This window comes from Notolepis coatsorum, assembly GCF_963971535.1.
Source record: "Notolepis coatsorum genome assembly, chromosome: 5".
In the NCBI taxonomy this organism is placed as follows: Eukaryota; Metazoa; Chordata; class Actinopteri; order Aulopiformes; family Paralepididae; genus Notolepis; species Notolepis coatsorum.
Genome location: NC_140169.1, coordinates 163,289,164 through 163,301,335, shown reverse-complemented (window position 1 = coordinate 163,301,335; position 12,172 = coordinate 163,289,164). Strand labels below are relative to the sequence as shown.

General features: G+C 47.2%; 1 protein-coding gene across 1 annotated transcript in view; it reads right to left on the bottom strand.

Annotated features, from left to right (window-relative positions):
• lrp2a (low density lipoprotein receptor-related protein 2a) overlaps window positions 1–12,172 on the bottom strand; it is a gene marked incomplete at its 5' end in the record, with an annotated part of 335,411 nt that overhangs the window by 267,741 nt on the left and 55,498 nt on the right. Inside the window, 4 exon segments of the mRNA XM_084314359.1 lie at window positions 694–900; window positions 2,322–2,545; window positions 8,184–8,353; window positions 10,883–11,011. Of these exon segments, the coding sequence (XP_084170485.1) occupies window positions 694–900; window positions 2,322–2,545; window positions 8,184–8,353; window positions 10,883–11,011 (730 nt within the window).

Here is a 12,172-nt window from a genome sequence, read left to right as displayed (position 1 = left end):
ATTCAGCCATTGTGTAGTGTGATGTGTGCCTGGTGCCAGTGTAGGGCAGCCATTGAGCCTGCATAGCCCAAGGTTGGGTGCTACCAGTGGTGGTGAAGGAGGCAATTTCCACCCTACATTGTGGGGAGCGCTTTGAGTCTCTAGAAAAGGGCTATATAAATGTAATGAATTATTATTATTATTATTATTCATTTAAGTAGGGGGTCTGGTGGTCCTCCCCCTGGAAATGTAGAATTATTTTATTTTTAACACTTAATGTCCCCTGCAACCCCCCCCTAAGCCTACGCCTATGTAGAGGAGAGAGAGAGAAAGAGAGAGAGAGAGAGAGAGAGAGAGAGAGAGAGAGAGAGAGAGAGAGAGAGAGAGAGAGAGAGAGACTCCAAGACACACCAGCAGTGGCTGTGCTCTTAAAATATTCCTTTATTGATCCCCTTGGGAAAATTTCGGGCGTCATAGAAGCATGGGGGAGGGGGGAGGGGAGGTACAGGTATGGGCAGGGTAATAGTGGAAAGACATAAATATAGGCGATACAATTTGATCTGAATATTAAAATATGAGACAAATAAACAGTATAGAATAGAATTAATCTACCGGTTCTTACGGTTTGAATTTTTTAATTTATTTTGACAATTTCCACAATGAACACGTTCTTTTTTTAATTTATTTTTTGAAAAACATCTCTGGCGTTTTTACCTGTGGAGGCCGTCGTAGGTGGCGGTTTCGATGTAGTCGTAGCGACTGTCGGCCCAGTAGATGCGCCGGGCCTCGATGTCCACCGTGATGCCGGAGGGCCAGCCCAGTTTGGTGCCGATGACGGCGTAGCGGTTGGTGCCATCCATGTAGGCCCGCTCCAGGCCCGGCATGCCGTTCTGAGCATTCCAGTCCGAGAAGAACATGAAGCTGGAAGGAAAACAACACGGACTGCATTTATATAATTTTACAATCACACATCACCCCCACCCTCATCCATCTCCACTGGCTCCCCATCAAATCCCGCATCACCTACAAAACCCTCCACGCTCTGGCACCTCAGTACCTCACTGACCTCCTCCACCCCTACACTCAGTCACGGTCCCTGCGATCCACGGACACTGGTCAGCTATCCATCCCCCGAACCAGTCTGCAGACCTTCGGGGACAGAGCTTACAGTGTGGCAGCTCCCACCCTCTGGAACTCCCTCCCAGCAGAACTCCGCAACGCCCCAACTCTGGACTCATTCAAAAATCTGCTCAAAACCCACCTCTTTAACTTGGCCTTTAACCCCTAATTTCTCACTTTGTATGTTGTGTCTGTCCACTATGTTTGTTATACTTTTGTTATTTCCCCCCCCCCCTATGTAAAGCGACCTTGTGTCTTTTGAAAGGCGCTATATAAAATGAAGGTATTATTATTATTATTACAACTTATGCCTCACATTTTACCCGTTCACTCACCCATTCAGACACCGATGGCGGAGGCGACCATGCAAGGAGCCAACCCGCTCATCGGGAGCAGTTAGGGGTTAAGTGTCTTGCTCATGGACACTTTGACACGCTGCCAGGGGGGGGGGGGGGGTTATCAGATTACCTGCTCTACCTTCTGAGCCACTGACGCCTATTGTCTCTCGACAATAGAAAGGAAAGATTGAACCGAAGCAAGAAAGAAAGAGAAAGAGAAAAGGAAGGAAGGAAGGAAGGAAGGGATGAAGGAAGGAAGGAAGGAAGGAAGGAAGGAAGGAAGGAAGGAAGGAAGGAAGGAAGGAAGGAAGGAAGGAAGGAAGGAAGGAAGGAAGGAAGGAAGGAAGGAAGGAAGGAAGGAAGGAAGGAAGGATGGAAGGAAGGAAGACAGACTGACAGCAAGACAGAGATAAGCCAGTTTACAATGAGGTCCATTACATCAAGATTGCCTTATCCACCTGCTCTTATGGAAATACCATGACATGCACGAGCAAGAGATAGGAAGAAGAAAAAAAAACGTGAGCGGATTTCCGTGTTTTTTAATTAACTCCGACATCCACAACGTCTTCGTGCGGCGTCCCGCGAGCAGGGGGGGCGGCCGGGGGACCTAAAGAAGCTACACATTCAGCAACCCGGAGCAATTTACCTGTAGCCACCTGGCTCAGGCCTCCCCCTGTTGAACTGTACTATTGGATTACAATGCGGGGTCATCACTTACATTGCTCCCCACTAATCCGCCCAGGACAATCTGCTTATCTCGCGCGCACACATACATCCATTATTCCGCGCCAGTGGAGCGCGACGCCAGATACTGTAGGCAGCAGCGGCGCGGGGGACAGGGGGTGAAGGGAGCGACGGCGCTTATTGAGGGGAAGATGTGCTTACCCTGCAGTGGGGTCCAGGGCCAGGCCTCTCGGGTTCCCCAGGTTCTCAGTGATCAGCGTGACCCGGTTGCTCCCGTCCAGGTCCGCCATGTCGATCCGGTTGACGCTGGACTCCACCACGTACAGCTTGTTGTTCACCCAGTCCACGGCTAGGTTCTCGGGGTGGTCAATGGATACGTTCAGAACCACCTGCACGTCGGAACCGTCCATGTCCACAGAAAACACCTGCGCCACAAAAGACAATTGTTGGTTGTCGTGGGGGGGGGGGGGAGGCGGTTTGGAGTTTTTTGGCGGTCGAGGCGGGAGGGAGATACAGGGTGGCGACAAAGGAAAGGGATTGTTTAAGGCCTCTTAACACTTTATGTGCCACTCACGAGATTACTCGTGTTCACGAGATTTCTCTGAATTTTTTTTTTTTTTTTTTTAGCGATCTGAAATCGTATTGCATCACCCGAGCCTACCCGAGTATAGCCGAGCGGCGCCGGCGATCATTGTGGAAAAAAGCGCCCCCTGTCGTCTCCCAGATGACATAAGTGATTTTGGAATGGACTCAATGAAAATGAATGGGGGAAAAAATCCGGTACTCCACATTTTCCAGTCCACTGATCCAGCCGGGGTTACCACAGTTCATTCTGGAACCTCAGATCCCCGCTGATCATGGAGTTCTACTGTATCGCGTTGGATCCATACACTTATCGATTTTTTCGAATGGTGATCAGGAATTAGAATATACCAGTTGGATACCATCTGATGTCAGGTAAGGACTCTATGTTATCAGTGTTAGGATAATCAGAGTAAGTTTGATGAAGTTATAAGCTATTTTGTGAAATGTCCGCTTTCGGTTTCACTGTAAAAGTCTGAGAGGAAATCAACGGGGCGATTATCCGTGCGCGGCTCGAATGTGCTTGCGTGCACGTATAATATTGATCATCTAGCGTTTATTTGAAAACGATTCATAAAAAGGCAGACGAATATCAACGTTGTGGAATATTCCAGTAAAAGACGATTTTCATAGAATGGTCCAGAATGGGCTGTTTTTATCTGAAAACGGGTGCTTTTCTAAATGCTCTGAAACGGAAACGACGCGATAAAAAAACAATCTGCCTTGACAGCACTGACTGGAAAATAGTCTTTGATAATGCGATGGGCAGATTAGACACATAGCCATAATTAAAACATAGATTAGGCGATATTAACGTTAACATTGGCACCGATGGTGGCATTCAGCGGGTAAAAAGGAAAACCCAGCGTGGCGCTCAAAGTGTTGACAAAGATACAACAGGGGGGGTGGAGGCCTGTGTGTGCCACAATGGAGCAAGTTTTTCAGAAGAAATTTAAGGAAGGAAGGAAGGAAGGAAGGAAGGAAGGAAGGAAGGAAGGAAGGAAGGAGAAGGAAGGAGAAGGAAGGAAGGAAGGAAGGAAGGAAGGAAGGAAGGAAGGAAGGAAGAGAGGAAAGAAGGAAGGAAGGAAGGAAGAGGATGGAAGGAAGGCTGGAAGGAAGGAAGGAAAGAAGGAAGGAAGGAAAGAAGGAAGGAAGGAAGGAAGGATGGATGGAAGGAAGGAAGGAGGAAGGCAAGGAAGGATGGAAGGAAGGATGGGAAGGAAGGAAGCAAGGAAGGATGGAAGAGGAGGGAAGGAAGGAAGGAAGGAAGGAAGGAAAGAAGGAAGGAAGGAAGGAAGGAAGGAAGGAAGGAAGGAAGGAAGGAAGGAAGGAAGGAAGGAAGGAAGGAAGGAAGGAAGGAAGGAAGGAAGGAAGGAAGGAAGGAAGGAAGGAAGGAAGGAAGGAAGGAAGGATGGAAGGAAGGAAGGAAAGAAGGAAGGATGGAAATAAGAAGGATGGAAGGAAGGATGGAAATAAGGAAGGATGGAAGGAAGGCAGGATGGAAGGAAGGATGGAAGGAAGGAAGGAAAGAAGGAAGGATGGATGGAAGGAAGGATGGATGGAAGGAAGGAAGCAAGGAGGATGGAAGGAAGGATGGGAAGGAAGGAAGGAAGGAAGGAAGGATGGAAGAAGAAGGATGGAAGGAAGGAAGGATGGATGGAAGGATGGAAAGGAAGGAAGGAAGGAAGGAAGGAAGGAAGGAAGGAAGGAAGGAAGGAAGGAAGGAAGGAAGGAAGGAAGAAGGAGGAAGGAAGGAAGGAAGGAAGGAAGGAAGGAAGGAAGGAAGGATGGAAGGAAGGATGGATGGAAGGAAGGAAGGAAGGAAGGACAGGAAGGATGGAAGGAAGGATGGAGAGGAAGGAAGCAAGGAAGGATGGAAGGAAGGATGGGAAAGGAAGGAAGGAAGGAAGGAAGGAAGGAAGGAAGGAAGGAAGGAAGGAAGGAAGGAAGGAAGGAAGGAAGGAAGGAAGGAAGGAAGGAAGGAAGGAAGAAGGAAGGAAGGAAGGAAGGAAGGAAGGAAGGAAGGAAGGAAGGAAGGAAGGAAGGAAGGAAAGAAGGATGGAAATAAGGAAGGATGGAAGGAAGGATGGAAATAAGGAAGGATGGAAGGAAGGCAGGATGGAAGGAAGGATGGAAGGAAGGAAGGAAAGAAGGAAGGATGGATGGAAGGAAGGATGGATGGAAGGAAGGAAGCAAGGAAGGATGGAAGGAAGGATGGGAAGGAAGGAAGGAAGGAAGGAAGGAAGGATGGAGAAGGAAGGATGGATGGAAGGATGGAAGAAGGAAGGAAGGAAGGAAGGAAGGAAGGAAGGAAGGAAGGAAGGAAGGAAGGAAGGAAGGAAGGAAGGAAGGAAGGAAGGAAGGAAGGAAGGAAGGAAGGAAGGAAGGAAGGAAAGAAAGAATGAAAAAAAAAGAATAGTGGTGTTGGTATTATTTTGTTGAAGGTTTTCGGTAGCCTGTGTACTCATCTTGTGTGTCTGGTTACGTCGTGTCGGTGCCCAGGGCTTGATCTCCTGAAACCGCTACCCCGCTGACTCTAAGATGGCACTAGTTTCTCAGGCTTGAAGCCTTGGCACTGTTACCGCTAGCAGGGGAGGGGGACAGGGGGGCGCTTGGGGGGGGGGGGGGGGGGGGGTACTGCTCTTTACAGCTCTGGGCCTTTTGAAACGAGATCCAGACATCTTAAAAAGCAGGATTTTTCAACTGACCTGTTTCTGGAGAAACTGAAGATGTGGAAATAGGCCGGTAGTTTAACCTCTGCGCTACATTCACATGCCCTGTTTGTGGTCTCTCGCCACTTTTAATCTGTTGATAATGCCGGCGTGGAGGTGGTTGGTGTGTATGCACACACAGATACCCCCCCCCCCCCCTCCCCCGGCTTATGCCCCCCAAACCCCCCCCCCCCTCCTCCCCAGCTTTTCTGCTGCGATGGCTGGAGTTCAAACCGTACAGAAGCCTTAGGCATGGACGGAACAAAGCCCTTTGAGCGGAGAGTGCCTATATACGGTGCTGGGCCAGAGAGTGGCTATACGGTGCTGGGCCAGAGAGTGGCTATATACGGTGCTGGGTCAGAGAGTGGCTATATACGGTGCTGGGCCAGAGAGTGGCTATACGGTGCTGGGTCAGAGAGTGGCTATACGGTGCTGGGTCAGAGAGTGGCTATACGGTGCTGGGTCAGAGAGTGGCTATACGGTGCTGGGTCAGAGAGTGGCTATATACGGTGCTGGGTCAGAGAGTGGCTATACGGTGCTGGGTCAGAGAGTGGCTATACGGTGCTGGGTCAGAGAGTGGCTATACGGTGCTGGGTCAGAGAGTGGCTATACGGTGCTGGGCCAGAGAGTGGCTATACGGTGCTGGGTCAGAGAGTGGCTATACGGTGCTGGGCCAGAGAGTGGCTATACGGTGCTGGGTCAGAGAGTGGCTATACGGTGCTGGGTCAGAGGGTGGCTATACGGTGCTGGGTCAGAGAGTGGCTGTGCGGTGCTGGGTCAGAGAGTGGCTATACGGCGGAGGGTCAGAGAGTGGCTATACGGTGCTGGGTCAGAGGGTGGCTATACGGTGCTGGGTCAGAGAGTGCCTGTGCGGTGCTGGGTCAGAGAGTGTCTATATGGTGCTGGGTCAGAGAGTGGCTGTGCGGTGCTGGGCCAGAGAGTGGCTATACGGTGCTGGGTCAGAGGGTGGCTATACGGTGCTGGGTCAGAGAGTGCCTGTGCGGTGCTGGGTCAGAGAGTGTCTATACGGTGCTGGGCCAGAGAGTGGCTGTGCGGTGCTGGGTCAGAGGGTGGCTATATACGGTGCTGTGCCTGTGCGGTGCTGGGGCCCTGGGCTGGACTATGGCTGGAAACAAAACACGGCACACAATCACTTTGAACATGATCGGGTTACACAAAAATTGCACCCCCCACCCCCTCCCCCCCCCCCGGTATGCGAACTTCATACACCCGGCATATCGGACAGATTCCCAGATTAGGGGCCGTTTGGGTTCCATTCCTCCAGTCTACTTTGCCCCCCTCGTCATTATGGCCCGGGACACTTTTTTGGGACAGTTCTCCCTTTATTGCGCTTATCGACGGTATCAACGGAGCTGGGGCTGTTTTTAAAAGGACTCTGCGGAGGGGGGGGGGGGGGGGGGGGGCTGTGGTCTCTCAGTTCCTGCATGACTGAAACGTTTAATCGACCAGCCCTTTGGCTGACCGGTAGATTCCCATGCGAGGGGGGGTGGGGGGGGGTTGAATACAGGTGGGTTACACACCCATAGGGGTTAAAGGAGAACACATAGGTAATAGGGATTGCACATCCTTAAGGTCCCATGAGTTTTGGAGTTTAAAACCTTGATCTCCAACCTTTGTAGCAATCAAGTTGTACATGTTTTAATTGATTGCTATCCTTACTTGTCTAATTGTTATGATTGTATATGCTGTGTGATTTTATAATTCAGGAATAAAAGCAGAAATTATAGCAAAAGCAACTTAACATTGTCTGCCTTTTTCACACACATAGAAGGATTTTCAATCTCTCTATTACAATTATATCTCAATAGTTTCTGTATAAACACACCAGTATCTAATGGTCCAAATATATGATGTTTGGTAACGGATCGTATCGGTATTCGGTATTGGACCATACTTCGAAGTTTAGTGTTTAGAACCTAAACAGTGTCAGCAATGCATCCCTAATAATAAGGATTTATAATATAATATATAATAATTAAGGCTGTCAGTTTATCGCGTTAATTAGCTTAATTAATTACACAGCAAATTATCACGTTATGAAAAAAGTAATTACAAAAAATAAAAATAAATCCATAAGAACGTAGAATACACATTTACAGACTTTTCTTTTTTTTAAATGGACCATTTGCATGTTCTTGGTATCTGATTCTAGGGACATCTATGGATCTCAGGGAATGTATTCCCAGTGTCAGAAATGCTGTGTCTGTTACTAAGCTTGAGTAAATTGTAATGAACCAAATGAGAATATCAATAAAAAATTTAAATTCTTTGACTGTGAATAACACTATGCTCAAATTGACCAGACCTGAAAAATCTAAGCAAATTAATTGATGGAAGATGATTAAACAGAAGGTTTTGTAGATACAGTACTGAATTTTGCCATCCGGACACATGCAATTTGAAATATGATTATAGAATATAGAATATCAGGCATAAAATGGTTATGCGATTAAAATGCAATTAATTAGATTAATTAATTACAAATTCTGTAATTAATTAGATTACTTTTTTTAGTCGCCTGACAGCACTAATAATAATATAATAATAAGGATTTATCTCCCCTCTGGGATAAATAAAGGTTTTCAATTCAATTCAAAGGCATTGGAATTGACCTATCTCCAAGCCCTGCCCTCTTTTCTCGATCCTCCAATCACACAACTGTATGGGAAGGCGACAGGGCAGAGAGGAAACCAGGGCCGGGTCTTGAGAGATCGGTCGAGCGGAGAATCTAGAGGGAAGTGACCGTTACCTTGTTCTGAATGGTATCCGTCCAGAAGATCCTATTGAGTTGGTAATGGAAGTCCACTCCCACGGCCACCCCTCTGTTCTGGGAGCTGACCAGGACACGCAGGTGGTTGCCGTGGAGATCGCCTATCAGCAGGTCTCTGCCATTGGAGAAGACCAAGGAAGGGACTCCAGCTGCAGACGGCAAAATGGACTGCATTCATATAACGGCTTTTTATCCAAAGTCATTCATGCCTCACATTTGACCCGTTCACTCACACATCCACACACACCGGTGGCAGAGGCGACCATGCAAGGTGCCAACCCGCCCATCGGGGATCAGTCAGGGGGTTAAGTGTCTTGCTCAAGGACACTTCGACACACTGCCCGGGATCAAACCAGGAACCATCTGTCTGTCTGTCTGTCTGTCTGTCTGTCTGTCTGTCTGTCTGTCTGTCTGTCTGTCTGTCTGTCTGTCTGTCTGTCTGTCTGTCTGTCTGTCTGTCTGTCTGTCTGTCTGTCTGTCTGTCTGTCTGTCTGTCTGTCTGTCTGTCTGTCTGTCTGTCTGTCTGTCTGTCTGTCTGTCTGTCTGTCTGTCTGTCTGTCTGTCTGTCTGTCTGTCTGTCTGTCTGTCTGTCTGTCTGTCTGTCTGTCTGTCTGTCTGTCTGTCTGTCTGTCTGTCTGTCTGTCTGTCTGTCTGTCTGTCTGTCTGTCTGTCTGTCTGTCTGTCTGTCTGTCTGTCTGTCTGTCTGTCTGTCTGTCTGTCTGTCTGTCTGTCTGTCTGTCTGTCTGTCTGTCTGTCTGTCTGTCTATCTATCTATCTATCTATCTATCTATCTATCTATCTATCTATCTATCTATCTATCTATCTATCTATCTATCTATCTATCTACCTATCTATCTATCTATCTATCTATCTATCTATCTATCTATCTATCTATCTATCTATCTATCTATCTATCTATCTATCTATCTATCTATCTATCTATCTATCTATCTATCTATCTATCTATCTATCTATCTATCTATCTATCTATCTATCTATCTACCTATCTATCTATCTATCTATCTATCTTCAGGACCCCAGGAAGACTAGAGGCTCTTTCATGTGTCTCTAATTGGGGATCCTTTAATAAACATAAACATAAACATATCTATCTAACTCCTCATAATTTACCACAAGATAAAACCACCGCAACAGAAGCACAAGTCAGTTGGTCCCTAAGAGCCCTGGCTCAGTGTCATGAAGGCCGGCATAGTGTTTTGTTTTTTTACTTGGCATTTAGCGTCAGCCTGTCTTCCTGGCTGCTGGGCTAACGGTCGGAGGCGGTGCAGTCGGCCTCTTAGTCAACACTCTCTTTCTCTGGTCCACAAAGGCAGGAGGCTGACTGAGACAACACTGGGTGAGCAACAATGCATCAGAAAGCACGGTAGATGCCCAGCGAGGCAGCCGGAGGGGTTGGCAAACGAGCTGGGTGGGGGTGGGGGTGGGGGGGTCAGGCTGTAGGTGGGAGGGGTCGGGGGGGGGGGTGGGGGGGGGCAATAGAGGGGCCTCATGTTGGATGGACGTGATTAGTCAAAGTTGACGTATGTAATCCAAATGTAAACAAAATAGGCAGCCCCTCCGCACCAAAAACGACCAAATCTAATTCCTTGTATGTGTAAACTACTTGGCAATAAGACCTTTCTGAATCAGATTCAGATAAAAAAAAATGTAAGCCCTCCTGACAGGGTCTCTTCCAGGGGGAGAGGAGGCCCTCCTGACAGGGTCTCTTCCAGGGGGAATGAAGCCCTCCTGACAGGGTCTCTTCCAGGGGGAGAGGAGGCCCTCCTGACAGGGTCTCTTCCAGGGGGAGAGGAGGCCCTCCTGACAGGGTCTCTTCCAGGGGGAGAGGAAGCCCTCCTGACAGGGTCTCTTCCGGGGGGAATGAAGCCCTCCTGACAGGGTCTCTTCCAGGGGGAGAGGAGGCCCTCCTGACAGGGTCTCTTCCAGGGGGAGAGGAAGCCCTCCTGACAGGGTCTCTTCCAGGGGGAGAGGAAGCCCTCCTGACAGGGTCTCTTCCAGGGGGAGAGGAGGCCCTCCTGACAGGGTCTCTTCCAGGGGGAGAGGAAGCCCTGCTGACAGGGTTTCTTCCAGGGGGAATGAAGCCCTCCTGACAGGGTCTCTTCCAGGGGGAATGAAGCCCTCCTGACAGGGTCTCTTCCAGGGGGAATGAAGCCCTCCTGACAGGGTCTCTTCCAGGGGGAGAGGAGGCCCTCCTGACAGGGTCTCTTCCAGGGGGAGAGGAGGCCCTCCTGACAGGGTCTCTTCCAGGGGGAGAGGAAGCCCTCCTGACAGGGTCTCTTCCAAGGGGAATGAAGCCCTCCTGACAGGGTCTCTTCCAGGGGGAGAGGAGGCCCCCTGACAGGGTCTCTTCCAGGGGGAGAGGAAGCCCTCCTGACAGGGTCTCTTCCAGGGGGAATGAAGCCCTCCTGACAGGGTCTCTTCCAGGGGGAATGAAGCCCTCCTGACAGGGTCTCTTCCAGGGGGAATGAAGCCCTCCTGACAGGGTCTGTTCCAGGGGGAGAGGAAGCCCTGCTGAAGCCCTCCTGACAGGGTCTCTTCCAGGGGGAGAGGAAGCCCTGCTGAAGTCCTCCTGACAGGGTCTGTTCCAGGGGGAGAGATAGCCCTCCTGAAGCCCTCTTGACTGGGTCTCTTCCAGGGGCAGAGGGAGGGCGACTCACTGGACACGTTGGCTCTGCAGTACCGGTGCTGCTCCAGGACGTATCCCTCCCGACAGCTGCAGCGGTGGGTCCCCGTCCGGTCCTCACACAGCTGGTCACACGCGCCCCACATGGAGCAGTCGTCAAAGTCTACAGCGGGGAGGCAAGAGACCATCAAGATACAAGATACAAGATTTTATTTGCCACACAACCAGGTTGGTGGTATTTGATTTGAAAGGCCTTTGATTGCTAGTTTTTTCTTTTTTTCTTGTGATTTTATTCTTTCTTGTGCTGTTGTCTTTCATTTTCTGTTTATACTATGTTTTAAACTATGTTCTATTTTTATTTTATTCTGTATTTTATTTTATTATTATTAATAATTATTTAAAAAAATTAACTATGTTTTAACCCTGCAGCACTTTGGGATCCTAGTGAACGAAAAGTGCAATACAAATACAATTTATTATTATTATTATTATAATAATAATTATAATAATTATAATAATTATAATAATTATAATAATTATAATAATTATAATAATAATAATTATTATTATTATTATTATTATTATTATTATTATTATTATTATTATTATTATTATTATTATTATTATTATTATTATTATTATTATTATTATTATTATTATTATTATTATTATTATTATTATTATTATTATTATTATTATTATTATTATTATTATTATTATTATTATTATTATTATTATTATTATTATTATTATTATTATTATTATTATTATTATTATTATCTGTGTTCGGTACAGATTGTATTGAAGCTCTGGATATACATAAAACAGGAACATGGATACATTTACCCTGCCCCCCCCTTCCCAGCAATAAATACATAATACAGCACAAGATGACACAATAAATACATAAATACAGCACAACATGACACAATAAATACATAAATACAGCACAACATGACACAATAAATACATAAATACAGCACAACATGACACACAGAAGAGACTAGTCCATCTGGTCAGGAGTCTGGTTAGTAGTGTAAGGGGGGGATTATTGATTATTGACAGTGTCAATGCTTTCTGAACCTGATGAACGACTGAATGCATGAATGAATGAATGGCTGCATATATATTCAGATGTTAGGAATGTCTGACCACTAAGTGTGTCTGTCTGACTCTTGACCACCAAAACCTGTACGGAATAAAACGCTTGACGTATATCATGCCAGTTAGGGTACAGATCCTCACCTCCACCTTGTGTATCCAGTTTATTTTTCTCATATTTTCAGTTAATTATATTGTTTGCACTGTTTATTTTTATATTCAG